The 26284-nt window shown below is 56.5% G+C and overlaps 1 protein-coding gene across 4 annotated transcripts; it reads left to right on the top strand.

Moving 5' to 3' along the window:
• The first annotated feature begins 11177 nt into the window (after positions 1 to 11177).
• Positions 11178 to 20147, top strand: PTMA (prothymosin alpha). Of its 4 annotated transcripts, none has more exons than XM_063407856.1 (5): positions 11178 to 11335; positions 15401 to 15472; positions 16152 to 16248; positions 18747 to 18820; positions 19262 to 20147. In XM_063407856.1, exons 1-5 carry the CDS (start codon positions 11291 to 11293, stop codon positions 19307 to 19309), a joined length of 336 nt encoding a protein of 111 aa, XP_063263926.1. In that variant the 5' UTR covers positions 11178 to 11290; the 3' UTR covers positions 19310 to 20147. The 4 variants fall into 4 exon arrangements, with proteins under 4 accessions (XP_063263926.1, XP_063263928.1, XP_063263927.1 ...); XM_063407858.1 differs by having other exon boundaries at positions 16152 to 16242; XM_063407857.1 differs by having other exon boundaries at positions 16155 to 16248.
• The last annotated feature ends 6137 nt before the right edge of the window (positions 20148 to 26284 follow it).

The following is a 26284-nucleotide window of genomic DNA, read 5'->3' on the forward strand; positions in this document are numbered from 1 at the left end:
GGCCCGCTTCACCCCAGCCACATTGCTGCCTGTGACAGCCTCAGCTCCAGCAGATCACCACAATGCCAGGCTGCCCCAGGCTGCTCCTGCCCTCCTCTGGGAACTGCCCTCTGCACACAAAAGGGTGCGGACATCCTCACAGACACGTGCCTCCCATATGTGTCCCCAGCATTTGTGCTGCACCCTCCCCACAGGCTCTCATGCTTGCCATGTGTTCCCTCTCCTCGCACAGGCTGCCCCTGCACAGCCTCCATGTGGCCCCCCAAGCCCCCCAAGCCCCCACACGAAACCCCTGTCCTCCCGCCCCGTCCACAGCTCGGCACACACACACTCTCCTCTTGACACTTCACAGGCGCCGGGCGAAGGAGGGGCGAAGGAGGGGCTCCTCGAGTGCTAGAAAGTTGTTCCTGCTCTGCGCTGGGAGAAACCACATTACTCACGAGTCCCTTTTTAGCGCGGCTATGTGTTTCCCCCTTCCCTCTCCAGTCCATTAGCTACTATGGAAACAACATGTCATTGCCCGGAGGTGGAGTTCAGCCACAGCCAAAACAGCCGCGGATAGATTCCAGCACCCAAATTCACATCCTGGGGCAAAGCCCGTGCAGTTCAGCCGGGGAATGGGAGCAGAGTCCCAGCTGTGCTGAAGGAGCAGATCTCAGTGAGGGCATGCTTGCTGCAGGATGTATGGGGTGCAGAAAGCACTGGTGGGGCACCATTGTCCCAGCCAGAGTGGACATGGCATCGCTGGGGAAGGCCGGGGTGACTTACACTTCCAAAGCCTGACCAAGGGCATGTGAGTGAAGATAAAGAGCAGATCCACAGGGCCTTGGCTGCCTCATGTCTGCTGCATCTTGCTGCACCCGCTGCCCAGCCTGTGACAGCTCTCAGCTGTGGATTTTGGGTGTCCAGCCTGAGTGCTTCATGCATCTCACCCAGGCCCTCACTGTGGGGCAGAAGAAGCTGGGGTCCCCATTGTACCAGGGTGGCCAAAGTGCTTGAGCTGAGCTGCTGCAGGTGAGTAATGGAGAGAGAGCACTGTGGGATGTCCTCCTCAAACTCTGTCCCCATACCCTGAGTCACCTGGATATGGGGAGGGACTATCAGTGTCTCAAAGCCCACCTGGCTCTGTGTGGAGAGATCCACACAAGGTGGAGCAGAAGCTGTAGGGACCCACAATTTAATGGTGGCTGTTCCTTATCATATTCTCTAGGGACCCTGGAGAGGAGAAGGGAAAGGAGGGATGGGGGCATGTCCTGCCTGGAGGCTTTGATAACAAGGGTGAGTCCTGGCTCTAGTCTTCCCTGGCAGATGGGAAATACTTGAGATAGGAAGCAAAGCCCTTAGAAGAAAGAACTTTCCTCAGAGGCAGCCAGCAGTCCATGATGGAGCTGTGACATCCAAGACTGGTGCTGGCCAGTTGTCTGCTGCTGTCTGTGGGCACCCTCCCAGCCTGGACTGCCCAGGAGCTGCCATGTCCCAGTCTGGTTGCTTTGCTACCCTGCAGTGCCAGTGCCTGGGGACAACAGTGCCACATAAGGTAGGCAGTAACTACCCCAGTACTTCCAACAGCTCACCCAGAGACATGCACCAGAGCCAGCTCTGGCCTAGCTTGGACACTCCCTCCCTTCCCCAGCTTCTTTAGGAGATAGAGCAGGAAAACCTGTTAGTCCCCAGGGCAGCCTTGGAGTGATCCACTGGCTTTCGAGTTGGAGCAGTGACCTGTATAAGTGCCTGCCTGGATCAGGGCCAGTGAGAGCAAACTCTGGCCGTGAGGCTCCATCAGAGGAGGGAGGGACCAGAGGCAAGCAGAGATGCCTTTCCAAAGCAGGCAGAGGAATTGTCTGTCAGCAAGGCTTCTCTGCAAAGAGGTGAGCACCATCTCTGAAAAACAACAGAACAAATGTTGTGAAGAAGAAAAAAATAATGCTAGTTTCTAGAGCAGGGATTTTCAACCTGTTCTGCTTTGCTGATCTCCAAAAATATCCCACCAGAGATTCGAGTTCCTTTGTAGCAAACCCACACCACCTGGCAAGATGCTTCCTGGCCTCAGTTACTCTTCCTTAAAAGCAGCCACGGGGCCATGGGAATCCCCCAGCCACGAAAGCTGCAGCTCCCGAGAGCACTGGAAACACAAACCAGGCTTGTTTACCCTCACGGGAGCCCCATGAAATGGATTGCAGCCCCAAAACCCCAGGGCACAGTGTTGCAAGAGCAATGCTTGTCCCACACCCACTAAGGAAGAAGCAGGAGGGCATCCTGTGAAGTTGGGAAAAGCAGAGGTGCACCCCTGGGGAGCACAGGGGACATTGCAGTTTCAAAGCCATGCTTCAGACATGGTGCTTGGTGTGGATTCTCTGGTGACTAATAGAAGACAGTGCATCTGCAGTGGCAGGTCTCTTGGGGTGGGTGCTAGTGAGTGTCCCCCATCTGCTGAGCCACTTGTTTCCAGGACATTGCAAGAAGATCTACAATCTCCCCCTCACATCACCTCCAAATTTGTTTAAAAGTGGTCCCATGGGTTTGCAACAATTAAAAAACAATGAGCAGCAAAAATTGGAGAAAGGCTCCTTTTCTTTGGAAACCAATGTGGACAGTAGCTAAAATAAATGTTAAGGGATACGGGAAGGTGTAAAGGAAAGAAGTAGGAAGAGAATGATCCAACTAAAATAACTCTTCTCTCCAAAATCCCGGCTATCGCAGGTGTCTCCACTGAAGCAGGATTCCTGAGCATCCTTAACAAGTGGGGGACAGTCCTGAGATACAGATTGGTCGCGATGTCTCCAGTCCTTGTACAGAATCTCAGAAATGCCACCCATGAAAATCTCTTGGCGGGGATCTTCCCTGTGTTCCTATCCTGGGGCTAGAAGTGTGAACACAGACCCCATAAGCTCTGCAGCTGAGCTGAGTGACACTGTGACCCCCCCCCACCACGGGGATGGCATGTCCCCCATATCCCCTTTGCTTTTAGCCACTGATGTGAGCAGCATCCTTATAACAATATCTCCTAGACCAGAAGAGCTCCCTTAAAGCCTGCACAGCCATGAGACAAAGTTGGCCAAACAAACTGGTTGAAAATTTAAAAAAAAAAAGGAAAAAAGGCAGGGTCCATTCCCTAATTCCCTTTCGCTGCACAAGCAGTGAGGGAGGCCGCACACCGGCAGAGCTGGATGGCTCCTTTGGCAGCAGCACAGATTTCGATCGGCTTGAAGCAATCATGAAAATGTAGCCTGAACTTCCAGTGACTCACCCAGAGAAGGGAAACTTCCTGGCTTGTGTATTTGAGCATTTCTGGAAAAACTGCTATATTTGGCATGGAAAATAGGAAGGATTCCTCCAGTTGCTTGAAACGGGAGCAGCAGAAATGAGTCAATGGGCAGTTGAAGAACGTTCAACAAGGACGCTCTCTAAATTATTCATTGTGATTCTCCACATTGTGTATTTTCCCCACAACAGGCTCAACAGTGACAGCTCAGGATGGCCCAGGCTGCACCAGGAAGATCCTTGATTTATTGCTCTGACAGCCACCCCGGCACTGCACGTTGGTTCTGTATTATTGACTGTGGACATTACAGGCTGCTCCCCATCTGTTTACCAACAAATACTGCTCTAAAGGTATGGCATTGCGCTTATCGCTACACGTTGACCCAGCGTGAAAAATCTGCCAATTTATATTTTCATGACATCAGTAGCTAGAAATGCAGTTCTTGCCAGCTTCAAACACTCTCAAATGTTTCATCTAGTATGCTGGGGGAAAAAATGAAGGGACTGCTCTTCTGCAAATTACTGAAGTTGGTGGAGGGGGGAGCTATTTTGGGGATTTCAAATGCATTCTTCTCTCCCTTTTTTTTTTCAATAGTTGTCAAAATGGTTATTCAAACAGCTTGTTCATTAAAATCCTGTGTTGGTAAATGAAAATTGTCATTTTCAAATCATTGTTATTACCTAAAGGAAAAAAAAAATTAATAAATCACAAGAAAAAAAATCAACAACTTTTCATGAGAAATCTGCTAAAAAGAGAGAGAGAGAGGGCAGCAAACATTTTCCATTGGGTGCAATGCCAACCGGCTCCTGGTTAGCATATATTAAATTAAATATTCAATTTGGTCATGCACTGCTTTTATTGGTGGATTAAATATCGACAGATATGTCTAATGCCGAGAGATGCTTCATGCTGCAGCCTGGCAAATCCCATCACAGCTCTTGATCAGTGCTTTGGGTGGGAAAACCTGTTCCTCTTGCCACTGCAGCCCTGCAAGGCTGATGCCTGGGATCCGTGGCCATGGCATGGGGGTCCTTTCACCTCGTGACCCACTGATGTCCACCGGGCTGGGCCAGCTGTGGGTGACCAGCACCTCTGCCATGATGCTGAGGGCAGGAAGGAGGAGAGGGACTGTTAGGCAGTGACCCTCTTCCAGCCACTGAGGCTTTGGAACTGAGACACCTCCAGAACAGGGAATGGGACCACTGGATTTAACTTATTCCAATTTCTCTGCTGAATATATCCAGCTGCTTTTTTGCCTATAAATTTTTAAACCATTTTCCATGCTCCCACAGAAAGGAGGCCACAGCTCAGTCATGGCAAGAAAGTGTATCCCTTTCACTTTCAACAGAGTGGAGATTGCTGCTTTCTGGTGGCCCCACATTCTTGTCCAGGGAAGAGCCAAGTACCCACCTTGATTTGGCAGACTTCTTTCCTCTTCCCTGCTCAGCCCACTCTTTCCAAAGGTGCTGTTCAGTGGTAACCACCCCAAGCAGGAGGGTTTCAGCCTGGAAGCAGCGCCCTCCTTCCCCTGGCTCCTCCCTGCAGGGCTGAAAGGTGGCCAGTCCCTCCAGAGCTCCAGCAGCTCGGAGGGCAAGCTGGGAGATGGGTGAAAGAGCACTCCGATTCCCAGCATCCCACATCTTCAACACACCAGAAGCCCCAGGCAGGAATGAGATATGTTGGCATCATATCAGAGAGAAGGGTCTTGTCCAGGGCTCTGCTTTGCCTCTTGAATGCTGCCCCTGGAGATTCTGTATCTGCTTGAGACTTCTGGTCCATCAATTATTTAATTCCCTCCAGCCATGTGGTCTCCAGCCCCGAGTGCTCATCTCCTCTGAGCACACAGGCTGCCTATGGGGGGAGAGAGGTTGGGCAGGGGGATGCAGAGCCAGAGCTGGGCAGAGGATTCCCACTGGGAAGCAAAGCAGAGGCACAGGGGAGAGCTGAAGTCTTGAGGTGAGCACTTGGGCCAGCACCTTCTTTCCCAGACACACAGTGGTCGGTTCTTCTTCCGATCTCTGGGGATGACCCTGAGGAAATCACCTCTTTGCTCCATGCCTCACTTTACCCACCTATAAAATGGGGCCAAGGATTTCACAAGCGGTGTGAGCTCCAGTGGCATTCCAAATGTGTGTGTGAGAAAGTGTTTCACAATAAGCGAGAGTGTGACTCTCACCCCTGCTCGCGGGGGCTACACCCCCATGGATGTGCCTTTCGTGGATGATGTGAGGCTGGTGGTCCCCGTTTGCCGCTGCTGCCTGTGCTGTCTCGAGCTAAAGCAGCATGGCACGGCACGGCACGGCACGGCACGGCAGGCGCTGCTGGGTAGGCAGGACAAGCCGCGACACGCGGGCAGGCAGGCGGCTGGAGCCGGGTAGGTGTGTCTCTGTTACCCAATAAATAACTCAAGCCCTAAAGCAGCCCATTGTAATTACAGGGGCCCCGCGCGGATTGAAAACGAAGAAGAAGGAGGGGAAAAAAGGAAATCAAGGTTCAGTTCTTCCCCAGGAGGTAGCGCTCCATGGGGAAAGCTATAGAGGGGAGCAGTGATTTATATCTCTCCAGAGGAATTCTCCTTTGCAGGGCCGCCCAAGGCGCCGCCAGGTTCAGCTGAGTTTCTCATCTGAATATGCATGAGGCAGTAATTAATTCTCTCAGATACTGATCCAGATTTGGGATTGGTTTTGCGAGTGTGTGCGTGCGCGTTTTGTGTCCGTCTTCTCCCAGGTGTGCCAACACACCGGAGAAGGAGTGGCGGCTCTCCACAGTTGTCCTTGCAGTATGATAGCCATTGACACTTCAGGGTCAGCTTGGGGCACACAGGTGGCCCTGGTTGGGTGGGAACTCCTGTGGGGTGGCTCTGGGTGGTGTCCTGCTGGGGACAGAATGAGGAAGGAGGACAGAGAGTAGGGCACAATCAAGGTCATGTGCTTGGGGCAATCCCTACCCAAACACACATCCAACCTTGGGCACATGCAGGAGGTGTTTTCCCTCCTCCAGCAGACATTGCAAAGATACCATGTTTGCTAAGTGCTGAGAAGAGGAAGGGAGGGAGGGAGGGAGGGAGGGAGGGAGGGAGGGAGGGAAGAGAATCTGGACTCGCCTCCTCCCTCCCACCTTCCTCTCTCTTTTTAAATCTCTTCCATGCATCATTTGAGCTCTGGGACGCAAGCCCTGAGGAGCAAAACCCTGTCTCTGGCTGAAGGCCCAGGCCTGGGGCGAGATGTGGGTGTGTAAATGCCAGACCCCTTGCTCTGGGTCTGATCTACAGCTTGTAGTCACAACCATCCCCACAAACCGGGGGAAAACCAGAAAACATTAATTAAGAGAGAAACAACTGTTTTCCAGCTTCACAGAGCCCACACCCTAGAACACAGGTCTCTTCCCCTGGCCTCAGGAGCATGTTGCCCCAATGGCCTCCTCACCCTTCCCTTGAGAGAAAGGCAATAATCAGCTTTCCTCCTTTAAACCTTGCCATGTGGCTCTGGCTGTCTCTCAGGGATGAGTTGAGGTTGTTCTAACACACAGGCAAGGAAGGACAGGGATGTGAGTATGGGCGCTTGGGTCATGGCATCAGCAGTGCTGGCCCTTGGCAGCCAGCAGGAGGTCCACTGGATCTACTCCTGGCGTCGTGGGCTCCCTGGAACAGCCAGCATCCCAGACTGGAGGCTTCCCTGGTGCCTGTCCCAGACTGGAGGCTTCCCTGGTGCCTGCATCATGTCCCCACTCTGCCTGTAGCCAGGAGCAGGATTAGCAGCAGTGCTGGGATATATTGCTCCCCTCCCCTTGGCCCTGGCTCCTGACAGCACCTACATGCAGCAGAAAAGGGACTGCCTTGGCACCACATCTCAGCCAGATATGGCAGTGGCTTCCCTGAGCCACAGAGAAGCCAGAGGGACCATGGCGAGGGACCCACAAGGGACCATGGTGTCATTGCCTGCTCTGGTCAGAGGATCTGGAGAGGCCACACTCCCTTTCCCACACCCTCCAGTCACAGGGGATAACTCCTCCAGAACACTGTCCTATCTCTGGGGCTCTGTGCAGCGGCCCAAGGAATGTGCCATGTTCTGCCTACCACATCCAGCTCCATCCAGTGGAGTACAGAGGAGACAGACTCCCTACATCCATCTGAGGGATCCCTGCAATGTCTGCAGGCTTGGGAAGCAGCGGGCTGGGAACGGCTGGTGAGTCAGAGCCCTGTGTTGTAACGTGGGGGGCAGAGCGCGTGTTGGAGCAGGGATGGCCGTGAGCTGCAGTGTGGGGCCCGCCTGGGCCTTTTGCAATCCTCTGGGGAAAGGCGAAGTCAGTGTCTCCATCCCTTCATTAAACTGTGCCACAGGGCCCCGCTCCTGCCTGTTTAAGTGGTTCATGTGGATGGACAGAGGAGCAGCAGCCTGGGACATGGGGAGAAGGGTGCCCTCATCAGCTCTTCCCTGGGCTGGGGCAGCCAGTGCTCCTGAATGCAGTCTCTAGCTCCTGCAGCCAGGTCTCAGCCTTGGCCCCATGGTCTCTCAAAGACACTTTTTGGACTCATAAGCTGATTCCAGTTCTCTACACAGTTCCCCTCCTTCCTATGAGCGCACGTGAAGCTCCTTCCCATCTCCCCGTTGCCCTTCAACTCCCCCCCACCCCCACTCAAGCATTGCTCCTCCAGAGAAAACCTCCACCAAGCCCTGGCCCCTGTGTGCAACCCTTGCCCATCGAGGAACAGAAGGTGACACAGCCAGGATGTCATCTCTGCCGGCTTCACGTCCTGCATCACCAGCCTGACCTAGAAACACTACCACGTCTCGTGCGCCGGAGCCCGGGGATGCTGCAGGCTCATCCCTCTGTTTTTCCAGAGCAGCTGAATGACAGTCGCCCCTCCCTTGCCTCTCCGAAGAGCGTAATGAGAATATCCTCCGAGGAGCAGCTTGCCGCGATGAAATAATCGCCCGAGCAGCATGATCTTCGCCGGGGATTAGAGAGGCTGCTACTTGCTGAGCTAGGGAAACGGCCGGTAAAGGAGGGAAAAGTCCTACCTCCTCCTCCGGTACCTCGGCTCCTTTGCCAAAGCAATCGCCTGCCACAGACGGAGCGAGATCCCAGGCAGAGAGCTCAGCCCTGGAAACTTCTGTCCCCGATGCTCGGGCACTTTTGCAAAGTCCCCTTCCACCCTCCTCCTTCTCTCTCTGCTCCCTGAGGAGCCGCTCCCCAGCCCCGGCAGTCGGGAGCGGTGGAGAAGAGGTAAAGAAGCAGCTGCCTTTTACAGGCAACAGTTTCTGTTGTTTCTTTTTGGACTGCTGAGGTACAAAGCACCGAGCTGAGCCTGCTTCTGTGCACTCGCCAGCCGATTATCCCGCTGCACGGAGCGACGGCAGCAAGGGCTACACATGGATTTCCGACGCGGAGTGGTTTAAGGCAGTTTTGCTTCCACTGCAGGCTTGATTGCTTTTTTTTTTTTTATCTCCAACCCTCCCACCACCACCCTCCCGCCCCCTGTCCTCTGTGAGATCCTGGTGTGACCATCCCTTGAGGATTCCTAGATTCCAAATTTTCTTCCTGAAATATCCCACATCTCATTTTCTTTTTTTAACTCTTCCTGAAACGTGGGAACCCCAAGTCCAAAGGAACATCCCTAGTTTGAGCAGAAGGCATGCATGAAAGACAAGTTGTAGCAGAAGTGATTTTTTGAGGGGGGCTGGGCTTGGGTGGTTTGTTTTTTCTTTTTTTCTTTCCTCTTTCGGACACATTTCGAGACTCGCCGGCCGCCAGCTCCCGGCTGGGCTGTGGCAGAGGGCGCTGCTGCCTCCAGCACTGCGAACAACCTGCCCCAAACCCACGGAGTCCTGTCTCCGGGAATAGCAGCTGCCCTTGTCTCGAACACTCCAAGCGAGAGGCGTAGCCAGCAGCGACCAGAAATCCCGGTTTCCACAGCCCTCTCTTTCCCTGAGTGTGGAGAAGCTCTTGCCCTGCTCCCGCCCAGTCCTGCCACTAGGTCAGAGCGGGACATCCGACGTGAGAAATCCGTCATCCCCAAAACGTCCCAACGCGAAAAATCCATGGTCCCAAAAGGTTCCTCCTGACAAAACGCCAGCAGTGCCCGACCGTCGTGAGTGGGACATTGCTGTGTCGACAGTGCCCGTGATCCAAAGACAGAGTTGCTGGTGGGGTAGCAGCCCCTGGAGCCGGGGGTGGCCAGGGCAGGGGGTAACTGGCCCTGACACGAGGTCGGTCCAAGGGTCAGCAGCCGCCGTGAGGTCTCGGCTGCCGCGGTGCGTCCCGCTCCCGCCACAGCCCTGCGGCCGTGATCCCCGTCCCCGCACCGCCATCTCCTCAGTGCTACTCCCACGAGGGGCAGGACGCAGAGGCTGGGGAAAAAAATGCTGCATGGTGTGCCCAGACACAAACCAGCCTGTTTGCTCTGCTACTGCGCTGAGTGGGAGGGATATTTTGTCTTGGAAACGGGGCCCTGTGTCTGTGTCCAGCTGCCGAGCGCGTGTGGGGATGGGGCAAGGGACGCCGGCGCCATGACGCCTCATGCCGCGACGCCTGGTGCCAGGTGGTGTGGGGACTACCATGGCTTCTCCGCAACTCTTCTGAAGCCATAGAGGAAACAATCCCGGGTCAGCGCGGCTCCTAGTAGCCGGGATCAGCGTCCCCCGCCCGCGAGAACCCCCACCCCGGCCGGCCGGGGGCCCCAAGTCCGCTCCCCAGTTCCGCTCCGAGCCGCCTCCGGGTTTTCAAAACCACTTCGCCACAGACAGGCAGAGGGCTCAGCCAATAAGAAGTCGCAAAGCGTCAGTACAGCGTTCGCCTGGCGCTGCTGACCAATCTACATCGCTCGGTCCCTATATCCCGCCCTCCGAGGACAAGTTCTGCCGCGGTCCGGCGGCCATGTTGAGTGTGGCAGCAGGTCTGCTCCGTCTGGAGGGGCGTTTTTCCCACCCCTTCATCCCTTGCTTCGCCCTTTCCGCACCGGGGACCATTCACTCGCGGCGCTGTCTCACCCCCGGGGCCGTTATGGGCAGTGGAGCGGCTCCCAGGGGACGGTAACAGCGTGTGGTTGCCCCACGAAGGGCTCTCGGCGCCATCTTGAGTGCGGCAGATCCCCCTCACTCGCTGCGTCGGTGCCCCGTTACCCCGCGGCGAGAGGGGAGACAGATGTGGCCCCGGTGCCCGCGAGCGCAGTGTGAGCAGCACGGCCGTATATAACGTGAAGCTGCAGAATTGGGAGCATTGGGGAACTCCTGGTGCGGCTCAAGCCCTGAACTCGCACAGGGTTGGGGTGGGGGGGGGCGGGGAGGAAGAAGCAGTATCTTGAATACGTTGGTCTTGGGGTTTTTTTTAACTGTAAAATAAGCAAACGAGTGGGAATCCCGCATTTCTGCGCGGCAGGCTGGGCGGGCCGCGCCTTCCCACATCCCCCAGGGGCAGCCGTGGTTGTTGTGGCCAAAGTTTCCGCGGAACGCCGAAAATACAGTGAACAAGGGAGGCTAGAGGGCTACCGGAGGGACGGGGCTGCCCCGAGACCACCGGCGGCCCTGTGGGAGTGAGGTGGGGGAGGGCAGCGCCGATTCTCCCGCATTACTGTTCTTATTTTTAACTCTTATTATTTCCCCTCCGCCCCTCCGCACGCGCGGCGGGAGCTTCCCCCCCTCACTCCCGCCCGCCGCCTCACACGGCGGGAGGGGCGGGGCGGAGGCGGCGGGGGCGGAGGTAGAGCGCGGGGGGCGTGGCGCTGCTCCCCTCTGCGCCCGCCGCGCTGAGACCGGCCTCAACTCATCGCTGCAGTGGCGGCGCTCGCCGGCTCCTTTAAGCGGCCGTGCCCCATTGTTTGCGCCGCGGCCAATGGGCGCCGGGCGGCCTCGGCGCGCGCGGCCAATGGGGCGCGGCGCGGGGCAGCGCGCGCACCGCCCCCGGCTCTATAAGAGGGCCGGCGGCGCCGCGTGAGTTCCCACTGGCTCGCGCAAAGCCATCTTGGCATTGTTCTGCCCGCCCGCCCGCGCCGCCGCAGCCCCGCGCGACACAGCCCCGCACTCCCCCGCCATGTCCGACGCGGCCGTGGACACCAGCGCTGAGATCTCCGCCAAGGTGAGCGACCCGCCGCTTCGCGCCCTGCTCCGTGGTTTTTTTCCCCCCGTTTTAATTTTTTTTTCCCGAACGATTTCTGGCGATTTTTTCCTTATTGTGTTTTTTATCGATTTTTTTTTCCCCCTGCCCGTCCCGCCCCCTCGTTTCTCCCTCTTCCCCCTCTGTCCTTCGCGTTGAAGTTGGCGGGGTGGCGCGGCGCGGTGCGGAGCCGGCGCCGCCGCGGTCGCCGTGCGGGGCTGCCAGCGCCGTTCCTTTGTCTACAGTGTGCGGGAAACGTGCTCGCCGCCTTTGCCGGTGCTGCCTACCCCCGCCGCTCCGCGTCCCGCTCCTTCCCGCCTTTCCTGGGGACAGCAGCTGACCGTCCGGCTGCGGAGGGGCTCGGGGAGCCGGGGGGGTACACGCACGGCAGTGCCGCGGCACCCGGCAGCGCTCGCTCATTCAATCCGCGGTGCGGGAGCTTGACAGCCCCGTCAAACTTGTGTCCCGCTCGGCCTCGTCTCTGCGGGGGGGTATGGGGGGAAGCGCTCCGGAACACGCACCGGAGGAGTGGGGGGGGTTGGCGGAGGGGGGGCCGTGTCTGTTGTGGAGTTGTTGCCGAAAAGCGGGGTGGGCGGATGGTTGCTATTTCGGAGTTGCACCCGGTTGATGCGGGAGGGGCGTCTCCTGTATCGGTGTTACCCCTGGAGTGTGGTGAGGGCAGTTGTTTTTTCGGCGTTGCCCCCGGAAGGAGTGGGGGGGTATTTGCGGTTTAGCTACTGCCCCGAATTGGGGGTTATTTCGGAGTCGCCCTCGGAGGTGACGGGGAGTAGGGGGTGTTCTGGAGCTGTCCCGGAGTGGCTTTTGTTATTTTTGGAGTTACCCCGATGGGGGCACTCCCACGGTGGGAGATGCCCCGGGGTGGCGGGGCTGAGGGCGCCGGCCCTAGCCCGAGCTCTTCGCAGCGGGATAACTTTGAGAGTCGCTGCTAGAGGTGATAGGAAGCGGTTGGGGAGCGCCGGTACCAGGCGGGAGAAGCTCTCCCGGGAGACCCCGCTGCGGCTCCCGGCGCACGCCTTTGTCTGCGAGCCGCGGCGGAGCGTCCCCCGTGGGGACTGCGCTCCCCGGGCGGCCGCGGTGCGCCCCGTTGAGCCCGGGGCCGCGGCCGGAAAAGTTGCGAGGGGTACCCGAGCCGGGCCTAGTCTATGGGAAGGCGGCGGGGAGCGTGCCCGGTGGCCTCCTCACCCTCCGCCCAGACCGGCCCCGTATCGCGCCGCTCCCGAGGGAAGCGCGGCTGAAGGGGAAAAAAAACATCCGATGGGGAGGACGGTTTAAAAAAAACAATCAACAACACGCCGTTTCTGGCAGATTTCGATTTCACTTCTGTTTCCCGCTCCCGCAGCCATGCCCCCATCTCGCCTGCCCTGCCTCCGTTCCGGGGCCGCGGCTTGGTCCCCGCCGCCTCCGACTCTCCCGCTGCCGGGAAGCGGCGAGGTGGGTCGATCCCCATCCTTCCCCAGGGGAACGGGGCCAAGTTTGCCGTTAACCTTCCCCTGCCCTTTACCGCGTGCAGGAAGGGGCCTCGTCTCTGGCTCACCCTTTTGGTTGCGGACAAGGGTCCGCGCTGCAGGGCGGGCGGAGACGCGCACGGCGGCAAGGTGACCCCCCCACAGCCCCGAGAAGCGCGGAGGCACCGGGTCCGTTCGCCCTCGTCCCGCCTCGCCGTCCGGAACGCTCCCGGGAGGCGGGGATGGCGGGGAGGGGGTTCCCGCCCCGCCCGGGCGCCGCCCCCGGCCGGTGCCGCGGGGCGCCCACCACGTGCGGGCCTGGGAGCCGGAGTCCGCCGCGCCGCCCCCGCCGGGACTACAGCTCCCGGCAGCCCGCGGGGCGCCGCGCTGGCCGCCGGCCAATCAGCGGGACGCGGAGAGTGGCGCGCGGTTTGAATGGCGGCCGCGCTCGTGGCGGCGCGGGGGAGCCCCCTACCGGCGGGAGACGCGGCCTGCGCCGGCGCCGCTGTCGTCCCGGCTCCTGATCTCCCCCGCTTCCCACCGGGATCCTGCCGAGAGCAGGGCCCGGGAGAAGGTAGAGCTTTCCGGGCCGGTGGTATGTGAGTCTACACGGCGGCTATTCATTCCATAGACAAACAGCCCTGACACACCTATAATTAGAGGCTGTGTCCCAGTCTTGGCGCTGGAACAGCCCTGCTGCTGCACCGGCCCTTGGTCTGGATGCTCCTGTGCACATCTGTTTGTGTTGGACTGGGAAAAGAAAAGGGAGAATCTGTGATGCTCTCTGCAACCCTGTTGCTACCACAAACTTCATGACCTGGCACCAAGATGGTAGTTAAACTGAGAGTATTTTCAGTGATGCAGGAAAGGTCAGGGCAGGAGATCTGTCCAGCTAAAATGCCCAAGAATGAGTTGTTCCTTCACTGGGAGAATTGCTTGTAGTTTGTGAACAACTCGTTTTAAAAAGATCTGTTTGGCACAGTGAGGTGTGGAAATTGTGACTTCTTGACTTGCTCTGTGTTTAACTTGGGAACTCCTTTGTTGCCCTCGTGTCCATGTGCCTGGTGTGATGTAGCAGCTGTAGCCCAGTGATGCACGAGAGGCCACTCTCAAGGGAACAGGACAGTGGAAGCACTGACAGTATAAAACTGGTGAAACTGGCCAGTGTGGAGGAGGCACCCTGTGATTTGTGTGTGAGCAGTTGCAGTGAGCAGTGCAGTGCACAGCAGTGAAAGGAGGAGGGAGCTTAGCTTGTGTGTTTGTTTTACTCCAGACTGCTGGGTTGGTTTGCTTAGGTGAGGTTCAATCAACAGGTGTTGTCCCCTCAAAGCTTTCTTCCAGAGAAAGTCTTTCCTCAGTGCACTGGCAGCCTGTGGGTGCCTCTGGAAACAGCATCTGTCTATTTAAGTAACCTGGTGGTCTAAAACGCCTGTGCTGCCTCCCCTGAGCAGTCCCCAGGTGAAATCCCCCCAGAAGGAAGCAGTGATCACCATAGCAGTGTCAGGGCCACGCTCTTCCTTGTGTTCCCACGAGGCAGTGGCTCCCAGGAGTGAAAGTGCCCACTGTCCATGGGCAGCACAGCAGCAGGAGGGGAAGAAGCCCCTGTAGTAGAGCAGGAGCTTCCAGCAACTTTTGAACACCTCATGGTTGCTGTGGAAGCCGGCTGTGGCTGTGCTGCTCACCCTGGGGAAGGGCCTCCCTGCTTTCCTTGGCTAGGGTAGCGCTCACTGTGCTGAAGGATCTCACTGCAGCTGATGGAGGAACAGAAGGGGAGGAGGATGCAAGCAGAGATGCCAGTGTTAAATCCAAGTGTTCTTAATGCGGGAACATAAAGTTGGATCCTTTCAGCCTGTTTGCTGAGCGACTTGGCATGACATTTTGACAGTGATCAATAGCAAAAACACACAAGCTCCTGCTCTGCTCGCAGTGGAGGCTTGAACCGAACTAGCCAGGCATGGCTCTTGGAGAAGTGTAAAAATAGACTCCTTCCCCCACCCCATCCTGTTACACTTTAAGCTGTGAGCTGGATGCTGGAGCCTCCTCTCTGCTGCTGCGAGAAAGACCAGGCGTGTAATATTTGCCGTATGATTTTCCCCAGGCAGGGCAGAGACCACAGCCTCTGCTAATGAGTCCCTGGGATTTGTTCCTGCTGTGAAGGTCCTGAGCAGCCGTGGATGTCCGCAGCCCCAGGGTGGTGGAGCCCGACGGGGCTGCTGGCTCTCCATGGCATTGCAGGAGCCTGCGTGGTCTGTGCTAAGATGGGCAATCAGCCAGCTCTGCTGCTGTTGAGCATATATGCAGGCGGCCAGCTCTGTGTGTTGGGGAGCTCAGAGGTGAAACAGAGCAGTCTCTTTTTTAGATGGCTGCTCTGGCAAGGCTGACTTGGATTGAGATTCGCCCCCATGTTTTCCCGTTCCTAAGGAGGAGCCAGAACGTGGCGACCAAATCACAGAACAAATCTGTGTGAAGAGAAACCAGCTCCTGCTCTCGCTCTCAGACTGTTTTTCACACCTGATCTGCAGCTTCTCTGACCCAGACACCGGGAATCGGGGTGACTTCTCTGCTTTTCTGCTCCTTCCAGGATCTAAAAGAGAAGAAGGAAGTTGTTGAAGAAACAGAAAATGGCAGAGATGCACCAGCCAACGGCAACGCTGTGAGTATGTCTGCAATCTGCTGGGAGAGGCAGTCTGTACACCAATGCCTTTTTGTTTTCCTCTCTTCTTGCTTTTGCTGCAACTTTTTCCCTAGCACTGTTGAGAGAGGACCCCTGTAAATGGCAGCCCTGAGCCCTGTGGAGCCCTCCAGCCTTTGGCTCTTCACGTTACACAGACACTCCCAGCCTGTGGGCCGTTCATGTGTGTGCAGAAGAGAAAGGCTGGGCTTGGTTTCCCTCACTGACAGCTGTGTGAGCCTGTCCAGTTCCACCTCTTTCCTAGGCAGGGATAAAGACGAAAAAAAAATTAAAACTCAGTAGGATTTACAATGTTACAACCAGTTAAGCTGGGAAATACATCATGTACAAGTAGACTCATTGGTTTCCTCCTTTAAAGTGCTGGGGGAAAGTCACTGTGCCACATTTCAATGTGTCACAAGAGCCATTGCAAGCTTTGTGTCAAAGCTGGAGCCCCAAGTTACTGTAGGCTTGATCCTTTGTGCCTGGGCTGTCTGGGCTGTGTGGAGGCAGGCAGGAAGCAGGATGTGTGCCCAGGGCTCCGGCAGGCTGGTGCTTTGCTTTCGGCAGGAAAGGTGGGAACATGCACTTGTGCTGAATGTCTCTTCCACCTTCTCCCTTCCCCCGTGCATTTTTTTAAGTGATGTTTTGTCTTGCCAAGGAGAACGAGGAAAACGGAGAGCAAGAGGCTGACAATGAAGTAGACGAAGAGGAGGAGGAAGGTGGTGAAGAAGAGGATGAGGAGGAAGAGGGTGATGGTAACTTTGTTTGTTCCCCCCACCCCTATCCCACAGCAGTGTCCTGCTCTGGAGAGCAGGCTCCCGGGAAGCGGAGGCGAGCAGAGAGCAGCATCTCCCCCTCGTGGCCGTGGGCAGAGGGCTCCTGCCAGCCAGGCTCACTCCTTCCTTGCCTGCCCGAGCCGCTGCTGCTGGGAGTGAAGTCAGCCTTGAATCCCTTCCAGCAGGTTGAGGGCAGATTCCTCCCTCCCTCCCTCTGGCCAGACGGCCCCGTACCGCGGCGCTGAATAAGCGCATTAGCCCTTCCGTGCGAGTAGTAAAATCTGCCCTTGACTCCTGTGAGTACAGCCACTGCTGCAGACACCAGTGCTGGCCAGTGGGACAGGGACAGCCCTGGGTGGCCGTGTCGTGGTGACACAGAGGGCGTGTCACCATCCTTGTTCATGGAGCAGTATGCTGAGAGGCCCGTGCAGCCCTCTCTCCCATGGATGCCGTATGGGAATGAGCAGAGCAACCTGTGGCTGCTGCCCGCTCCTCCAGCGGGAGTAGATAGGCTTGCTCTGAACCTTCCATGGCTGCAGTGTCCCATGTCCCCCTGCCCTCTGCTGCTTCCTGACCTGACCCAGCCTGGAAGTGGGTTTTGGCAGCAGTGACTTGCCAAATCACTTCTCACTCTCCCTGCTATTATTTTTTTTCCCCAAGATCTGCTTGGATGAATAACATTGTTTATTTTTATCACTTGCTAAGGCTGGGAGAAAACCGTTGTTATGCTGAGATGAACTCAGGGCCCTTGATAATCTGTTACTAGGTTAATCCCCTGTGAATTTTTGGTTTACGTGCTGACCTACTAACCTGATGGCTAGTTCTGGGAGATAGAGACAGGGCTGAAAATTTAATGACCATTAAACCATTGCTTATTCAAAGAGTGTGAGCTGGGAAAGCCACCTCCTTTGGGGTAGCAGTAGCACTCTTCCAGCAGCCTGCTGTGCCCTTTGGTAGAAATTGGTTCACTACGTAAAACTGGGAATTGTGACCCTCTTTAATTTGTGGTTTTAACCCCTGTGGACAGATGCAGCACTGCTATGTGCTGTCCTGAGCCCATTTACCCCCAACCTTACCTTAGGGTGGATGAGATGGGGAATACGTGGCTCTCCCCGCTCCTCTTGGGCAGGAGCAGGGAGGATGCCTGTGCTGCAGGCGCATGTGTGGGGGGGAAGTGTTGCTTGGATACTGCTGTGTGACAAACCCGGGGAGCTTTGGTCCCACAGTGCCAGCCCTGCTCTTCCCAGCTCATGGAGCACAGGCACGATTTGGCACGCGGTGCCTGGAGACGCTGATGCCTTGCGGGGATCCGGCACAGGCTCTGTCCGTGCTTACTGCCCCCGGGCGATCCCTGCCTGAGAACTGCACCTGAGCACTGCAGGGGAGAGATTTAAAGGCAGCAAGTCCAGCTTGCATCAGCTTTTTTAGCCAAGACTTGCAGCCAAACTCCTGGGGTTTGACAGCAGAGGAGAGCTTGAGGGTATATTTTCCTCTCACATCTTTCCATCCCATCTCATTATTTGCTTTGCTTAAAGCAGCTCAAAGAACTAAAAATGCTCCCAATCAGCTTGGCACTGTCACCTGACCTGCTGGCCAGCCCAGTGCATGTGATGGCTGCCGGGGTGTTGATCCATCGCTGGGAGCTAATCTTGGCCCTTCCTGCAGCGTGGGCCACACCGCAGCTGGGCACACGTCAGGAGAGGAGAAGGGAGGATGGGCTGACCTTAATCCCCCCGGCTGTCCGTACGTGTGGCTTGTGGCGGCGGTTTAAAGCCAGCTTACTGGCCTTAACTATCTAAGTTTTAGTAGGGTCTCCTGTTACACAAGAGACTTGCCTCAACAGCCGGGAAGCTGTTCTGCCCCTGGGCTTGCCCCTGAGTTCTGAAAACCGGCCGAAGGTGATTGACTCAGTCGTTCTGATCCACTGGCCTATTTGAGCTCAAAGTGGGTCAAAGCCCAGAGCTCACTGCTCATCCTCCTGGCTGGCTGTAAGATAAGTTGGAAGCATTTGTTTGCTGTTCTGATAATTAGAAAGTGTTCTGACTCAGAACTAATGCGTTCTGGCTCTCTTAACTCATTAAAGATGGACTAATAGCTGCGAAGGGAAGCAGAAGTAATCTGGAGTGGTTAGGCAGAGCAGGCACTAGAAAGAGTTTTCTCCTCTCTTTTTTTGCCCTATTTTTGCCATGATTTCGGCACTCATGGTAGATGGTGGTTTTCCACTGTCTGTTACAAATGCAGTGTGAATCAGACTTGAGGCTGTCAGTCCTTGTTTTCCCTTTGGCATGGGTCAGGGGATACCCAGAAAGCCACCATGTCCTCTGTCACCTGTTGTCCTGAGCAGGGTCTGTGCCACCTGGGGAGATAGGGACGTGGCATTGCAGTGTGGGAGTGAGCCAGGATTAAACCTGGGGGGATGTGTGCAGTACTGGAACTCCCATAGGATCTCACATTTCCTCTCTTTGTACTCCATGCAGGTGAGGAAGAGGATGGTGATGATGACGACGAAGCTGAGGGAGCCACAGGCAAACGGGCAGCTGAGGATGATGAGGTAGGAAGAGTAGGCACCCCGCAGAGCCACACATGTCCCCAGAGGGCTTCGGTGGGGGTAGGGTGTTGGTGGGGCCAGAAGGACTGGGCTGGGCTTAGCTCTGGGGCTGGGATGCTCCCCATGTCCCTCCAGGGACACAGCCCAGTTCTGTTTATACACTGGCCTGCTTAGGGGGCTGTCTGCTCCCGCCCAGTTGAGCCCTGGCCCTGGGCTGGGGTGTCCTGGAACGCTCATGGCAGGCCTGGGTGGGGGCACTCAGGGGCTGCCTGAGGAGAGAGGATTTTGCCTGAGGGGTTTATAACACCTGCTCAGACCTTGCACCTGAGGCAGGAGAGGGACCTGAAACTCTCCTGCCTCACGCCCTGCCTTAGGGTGACTCTTGCCTGCCCTCAGCAGCCACACTCCCCATTTTCTCTCCTGACGGCTTTGCTTTCCCCCCAGGATGACGATGTCGATCCCAAGAAGCAGAAAACCGATGAAGATGACTAGGCAGCAATTTTTTCTCTTCTTTTCTTTTTTTTTTTTTTTTTTTTTTTTTTTTAAGAGGAAAACAAACCAACAAAAAAAGGCCAGCGCGTCCTCTTCACCCTTGGGTCCCCCCTTGGGACTCCCGTTGCAGCCCCCTTTCCCACACACACGCCCTTCCTCCCCCCTCCGCCGTGGTCATCCTCACCAAGTAGAGTGAACCCCGTCCCCGCCCCCCGGCGCGGCGCTGCCACTCCACGAACACGGAAACGATTCGCCCGTTAGCGGGGAGAGAAAAACCCCCCTTCCCCACAAACCCCCTCCTTCCCAAGCACCAAAACTTCAAGGCCCTGCTTTCTTTCTTAAAAGTACTTTAAAGGAGAATTTGTTTGTATTTTTTATTTACATTTTATATTTTTGTACATATTGTTAGGAGGTCCGCCATTTTTAAGTGATCTCGGATTGACCAAAAGGGGGGCTTTGAAGTGTATATCTCTCTTGTTACCTATCTCTGACTTTACTTGTGGTGTGACCAGGCCCAAACCATTATCTCAAAGGAGAATAAAACAAAACCTTGTAAAAAAAAAATTAAAAAAAGACAAAAATGCAAAAAAAAAATATTACAATCTTATTCTGAGCATTCCAGTAACTTTTTTTGTGTATGTACTTTAGCTGTACCATAGATCGTGGTTTGTATGAGGTGGCAAGGCCAAAGATAAAAAGGTTTTCTTTTTTTTTTCTGTCTATGGAGTTGCTGTTTATTTTTATTTTTTTTCTTTTTTTTTGGCCTGTTTGATGTATGTGTGAAACAATGTTGTCCAACAATAAACCGGAATTTTATTTTGCTGAGTTGTCCTAACAAGGCTGCCTCCCAACTGCTGCTTTTTGTTTTAGTTTTCATTTGGTTTAGTTTTTTATTTCTTTCTTCTCTTCTTTATCTCCTTTCTTTCTTTGCTTTAGAGTTGGGCTGGGAAGAGAGAGAGGAGGGTGCAGGGTGTTGATGGGGAGGGTCTGGGGGCTGTGCTCTCCCCGTGCTGCTGTAGGGGAGCAGTGTCTTTCCCTGGCTGTATGCCTGTGGAGAGCTGCTGGCATCCCCAGCATGGCCTGTGCATGATCCTGCATGCCCTGGCTGCCCTTGGCAAGAGGGTAGGGATGGGTTAGACTGGGAAACATGGACAAGGAACTGTGGGTGGCCTGGGTATGGTTTGCTCAGCAACTCTCCTGTCTCTGTAGCCAAATTTGTTGGGGATTGTTTGGCTTATGATGATACCAACCCATCCCCAAAATCCTTCCTTGCAGTGAGGTGCTGGAGGTGATTGACCCCTGGCTGTGGGGTGGGGAGAGCTCAGGCTGTGTAAATGCCTTCCCTCCCTTGGGGCTTGTTTGAGCATTGCTGGCAAGGGGGCAGGAATCAGTGTCAGCAGGGATTGGATTCGGCCAGAACTGGTGCTGGGGGATGCTCCAGCCTGCACTGGTCACGCAGCAATTTCTGGGGTAGCGAGTTCAAGGTGTGGTGGTGGGACCCCAGAGAGACTAGGTTTGTCTGTGCACACTAAAATACCAAAAAGGCCATAACTTAGCCTAAGCCTCTGCTGTTTTGCTCCTAACCTTCCTCCAGCTCGTTTTTCCTCCTTCCTCCAGGGTGGTGTTGGAGCTTGGAAAAGCTCAGCCTGCTCTGCCAGGTGTATGGAGTTCATTTGCAAGGACCTGCTCCGTATCTGTGCTCCCAAACCCTCGCCCTGGCTCCAGGGAGTCCCCTTTCCCTACTGATCCAGGCTGTGCCAAAGCCTCACCAGATGGTCTCGTTTCCTCTCACGCTGCAATCCCAGCAGTGTTCAGATGCTGGGAGATGATTCCTGTTTTACCTTTTTTTTTTTTTTTTTTTTTTTAAAGAGGAGCCAATGTGCATTTAATGCACTGGCTGTGAAGGTCAGAGCCCCTCCTGATCCCCAGGAACAGCCAGGTCACTTACACCTTAATTATCCAATGAATCGTGGTGCTGGCTGATAACAGATTTACTGCCTCGATGCACGATGCCTCCAGCCCTGCTTGGGTGAGGGGAGCTTGTGGCAGGGCTGGGGGCAGCACTAGGTTTGGTTATCCAGCCCTCCCATGGGATGTGACATCGTGGGAGTGGCCAATAGTTCTGGATGGGGCTGGGGTTGCAGTGCTGGGGTTGCAGCCACGTCCTCGTGTCCTCACCACAGCTGCCCCATGCGAGGCTCCTGCATCATGCTGGGATGGGATCTGGTGCTATGGGCGTCAACGGTGCAAGTCTCAAGTTGGTACTTGTAGATTTGCAAGGCAAATTACTCAAATAAGCTTCTGCAGCTGCTTAGACAAGAGCTGGCTCCAGGTGGGGACCCTGCACATGCAAAGCTGGTGTGAGGGTCTAGGGGATGGAGTAAGGTGGCCTTACTGTCCCCATTGCACACAAGGACTTGTCTGCCCTGCAGCCCCCCAAAAACATGGCAGTCTTGGGTCATATGGTCCATTTTGGTTTGGGGTAAAACTGGAGGCTGTCCCCAGCCTCCCAGGTGGGCAGCCTGGGGTGTGTGGGCAGGTCCGAGGGACCCCCCACCCCTACAGCTCCTGGTCTACCCCCGGCTGCCGTGAGCTCCCGCAGCCACTGGTGATGGAGAGGACAAACCCCACGTGCCCTGGTGTTTCTGCACCCCATCTCTACCCTCTTGTGGCTCGGTCCCCGTGGCTCTGGCTGCCCCTGTCCCCCCATGGCCCTGGGGGTGCTCTGGTGTTGCCAGTGCCAGGACTGGGGCTGAGGCAAGCTCAGTGCAGGACCTTTGCAGGGATCCCAGCCCCAGCCAATCCCCACGTGGGGTCTCAGCCAACCAACCAATCCCGTGCTGCCACCTGGCCCTTCCTGCCTCATGCTGCCTCCACCAATCACAATCGAGCAGCACTCTGGTCTGACCAATCATATGCTGCCACCTATCACTTCCCCACAGCCAACCATGTGCTGCCACTTGTCTCTACTGCTGCCTCATCCCCTTGCAGCAGCAGCCCACCAATCACAGCACAAGGGGCACTGCATTGAGCCAATCAGGAGCTGCTGGCTGCCATGTGTCCCAGCCAATCAGAGGCAGCCACACCCTGCCAGGAGCTATAAAGGCCCTTTGGCTCAGCTCTCCCAGCAGCTGGGGTTATCCCAGGATGGGGGAGTGGTGGTCCTTTGGAAAGTGGTTCCTTTGGAAAAGGGCCCCAGCTGCGAGGTCTCAGAGGGATGTAGGTGGAACGTGGTGGGGTTTTGGTGCCCGGTGCCACAGAGGCCAAGTGGATCCAAAACGCTCGAGGGACTGCTCACGTGGTAATGCCTTGGGACAGGGACCAGGAGCTGCAGGTCCCCCACAGGAGAGGGCTTGCGGGAGTTGTGCCAGCTGAAGATGTCTGTGAAGATCTTGGAGATGGTCCCTGAGGAGTCACCCTTGTGCCAGGGGCTGCCCACTGGGAGAGTCCCACCTGCCTTGGATGTTCAGGAATGATTCCCAGCCCTGCCTGGAGGCCAGAGCTGGGCTCTTATGCCATGGGATGGAAGGTGAAGAGTATGCAGCCATCTTGTGCCTTCAGGCATGGGGTGGTGTTGGGGCCCTCACCCAGAGGGGTCACAGGTCACGCGTTCAGCTGTGACCTGCAGAGCAGAAGTGCCAGTGCCACCCCTCGCCTGCAGACACCACCTGTGTCGTGAGAGATCCGAATCCTGCTTGAGCTGCTGACCACACAGGTCCTGGAGACTGTGGAGACAAGTGGATGAAGCTGTTCTGAGGTGTGCTGGCTGGATGAAGATGGGTGAGGTAGCTCCCACATGAACTATTGGGAGAGCTGCAGGAGGGACCATCAGGAGAGCCTCGTATGTGCTGGGAGGGACTCAGGCTGTGCCAATGTGCTCCAGTGGTCATTTAAAGCAAGGGCAGCCCTTCCCAAGGATTCTGCTGTGTCTAGACCTCAGCTGAAGCCACCTTTGTGGGCTCAACAACCAGGTGGATTGAGAACAGCTCCCCTGTGGCTGGCCTAAAGCACATCACTCCAGTGGAGTCATCCTGCCTGAAGTCACAGACAGCAGAACCAGTGGGGCTGAGTCCGTGCCCTGTGGACAACTGGACTGAGCCTGGGCCAGCACAGCTGCCTCCAGTCCTGACCTGCCCATTGTGGGTTAATTATCCTACACCAGCTGTAGCTTTTGGTTAGCCTCATCCAAAACTTCCTGTTGCATCTTGACAACCTCCATGAAATTTGCAGCACCTTGGGGGCTCGGTAAAAAACCCACCTGTGGGGAATGCAGGGCTTGGACTGCAAGCAAGACACAGGCTGGAGTTGGTTACTGGTGCAGTTTGTGTCTGGGCAAATAATTGGCATCAACTTAAGAGAGGGATGAGTGAAACTGCCTTCCAGGCATGATTTCTCAAGCTCACAAACACAGAAGAAATTTTGAGTGGTTGCTATTGAAAACAGACATGAAGAGCTACTCCTGTGGTGGAGCAACTGCCACCTGGCCCAGGATGTGAGGTGTCCCATTGGAACAGACCCCTCAGGAGTGGGCTGTGGAAGCCCAGGGTCTTGGCTAGTCAAGGCTCAACCCAACAAGTGTGTGCCTCCTAAATGGCTCAGGAATGTTTGTGCCTTTGCCTTAAGAGCTGCCTGGTGTGGGCAGGAAAGCCCAGCCCAGGCTGAAGAGCAGACGTGGGACATCTTGTTCCTGTCTCATCCCTGGCTGCTGTGTCCCCACAGGAGTGGGGACAGCTCTGTCCCTGGGCCCTGACTTTGCAGTTGGAGGGACCTGGCCCTCCCCAGCCCAGTGGAGGTCCTTGAGCTCTGAAACCCAGCTGGATTGTTTACCCCCACTGCCAAGCCTTCTTGGGGCCACCACCTCAATCCTTTTCCCCTCTGGGATGGGAGCCTTGGAGAGGGAGCAGAGCTGGGGTGCCTGGAGCTCCTCCTGTGCAGACCCTGTGAATTCTCCATCCTTGTGCCCGTGGCTGCTCCATCTTGTGTGGCTGAGCTGATCCTCTCCAATGGGCAGGAACAGAAGGAAGGGCTGAGAGAGCCCCTCAGCTTTGCAAACCCTGCTGAGGGCTGTGGCTCCTGTTCATGGCTGACTGGGGAGCCCCAGAGAGACGGGTGGGGGGCGAGTAGGGGTTGATGGGCTCAGAGGCCACTCCAGGCCCTCTGCTATGTGTGGGCCAGGAAGAGATCTGGGAGGAAGCATCCAGTACAGTCCTTCAGAGCAGATGTGGACATGGAGACGATCCTGCATTCCTTTTGTAAGAAAGCACAGTGTAAGGGGAATAGTTGGGGGTTGAGAAAGCACAACCTGATTTGCCCTTGGAGAACCCACAGGGATGGGATCTTTACATGTGTCCTTTCCTACCCAGAGAGAGACCTGAAGGTGAGGGCCTCTGCCTGGGTATTGGGTGGGGATGTGGGTCCTCCCCCTCATTCTGCCCTGGCCTCTGTGGGCATCTCCCTGGCTTCCTCTCCTTTGCTGCAGGCAGAGCAGGCTGGGAGCTGGGAAGCAGCACCCCTATGTCAGGGCTCAGGGCAGGAGGTGTGAGGGGGGCTGCAGCCTGTGCCCAAAGCTGGAGATCCCAGTGCTCAGTGTGCATGTGACCCACAGGCCACACTGAGGAGGACAATGACCCATAGCGAGTACAAGGCACCTGATCCCTGTCCAGCAGGAGGACCAGGAGCACTGCCAGACCCTGGATCCACAGGCAGAGAAGGGATGTGGCTCCACATGCCCTGCCTGGAGTGGCAGGGGCTGTGGTCCTGCATGGGGCTGGAGAGCCTGCACTGGGTTGTCTCTGCCACCAAGTGAGGCCCTAAGGGCACACGAGGGCTCAGAGCGGCTGCCGTGGGGTGCAGCCCCTGCAGAGATGGTGCAGAGCCAATTTTGGTTAAACCAAACCACAATGATTGTAGGGGCTGGCTGATTTCCCATCTTGGGGCTAATCCCCTTATCCCTGCCATGAGGTGTGGATGTGCTGCTTCCCTGGGGACACCCCCAGCCTGAAGCTCCGTCCCTGGGAGGGGCTGTGGAACAGGGCTGCAGCTCTGAAGAGCAGCGTCGGGGGAAGTGAGCAGCAGGCAGCAGCGGGACTGTGGGACTCTGCCATGGGAAGGGATGAGCCTGGGACACCTGCCCCAAGCAGGGACTAGAGCTGGTGCTGCCTGCACTCTGTGCAGTTCTGTGGGATGGCCATGGGCACCCTTCAGAGCTGAGAGGTCCCCAGCAGAGGCTGGGGACTGTTTTGGCCGTGGCAGCCCCACCAGCCTGTTTGCTGCTCCAGGGACTTGTGCATTCCCAGCTCGGCAGGAACATGGTCGAAAGTGGGATGAAGGCAGGCGTGAGACGCAGAGGTGTCGGTACCTGTGGGGATGCTGGGACATCTCATCCCAGCTCCGGCCTGGCACAAGGAACAGGATGACCAGCCCAGAGGTAGGGCCGCTCCTCTCCTGGGGCACAGCTGGTGGCGTGTCCCATCCCGGGTGACCCGCCAGCCTGCCTGCTGTGGGGCCGGCCCTCGGTTGGCTCTCCCGTGGCCCCGGCCGAGGCGGTGACCGTAAGCAGCGCCCTCCCCGGCGGCCGGCAGCGCTGTGCGGCCCCGGCAGCAGCGCTGTCTTGCAGCACCATCTAGCGCTGCGGGATGGGAGACCCCGGCTCCCGCCGGGACACGGCAGCGCCGTGGGGACAGCCCGTGGCTGTCCCGCGCCCTGGGTCGTGCTGCCAAGGCCAACCTGGCAGGAAAGCCAGCCAGGCTGGTGATGATGGGGATGAACAGGCGGCACAGCGTGGCTGCTGGCCCAGGGCAGCCGGAACTGCCTCCCCCGTGCTCCTGCTCTGTGCCAGGGAATTTCCTGCAAGGATTCCGGGAAACATCAAGGGGCGCAGACGTTCCCAGTTCCTGAGCCAAATGTATCTGGCTTCAGCTGCTGGTTTTGCCACCTCTTCCCATGGAAATTGGGCCTCTGCCCTCTCCTTGGAAC

Source organism: Prinia subflava, chromosome 11, assembly GCF_021018805.1.
Source record: "Prinia subflava isolate CZ2003 ecotype Zambia chromosome 11, Cam_Psub_1.2, whole genome shotgun sequence".
Lineage (NCBI taxonomy): Eukaryota > Metazoa > Chordata > Aves > Passeriformes > Cisticolidae > Prinia > Prinia subflava.

Bases quoted from the DNA above. Each gene is read 5' to 3' on its own strand.
- PTMA (XM_063407856.1), top strand. From the start codon at position 11,291: ATGTCCGACGCGGCCGTGGACACCAGCGCTGAGATCTCCGCCAAG. The intron at 15,473-16,151 runs GTGAGTATGTCT...TGTCTTGCCAAG, and splicing joins CACCAGCCAACGGCAACGCT to GAGAACGAGGAAAACGGAGA. The intron at 18,821-19,261 runs GTAGGAAGAGTA...CTTTCCCCCCAG, and splicing joins GGGCAGCTGAGGATGATGAG to GATGACGATGTCGATCCCAA.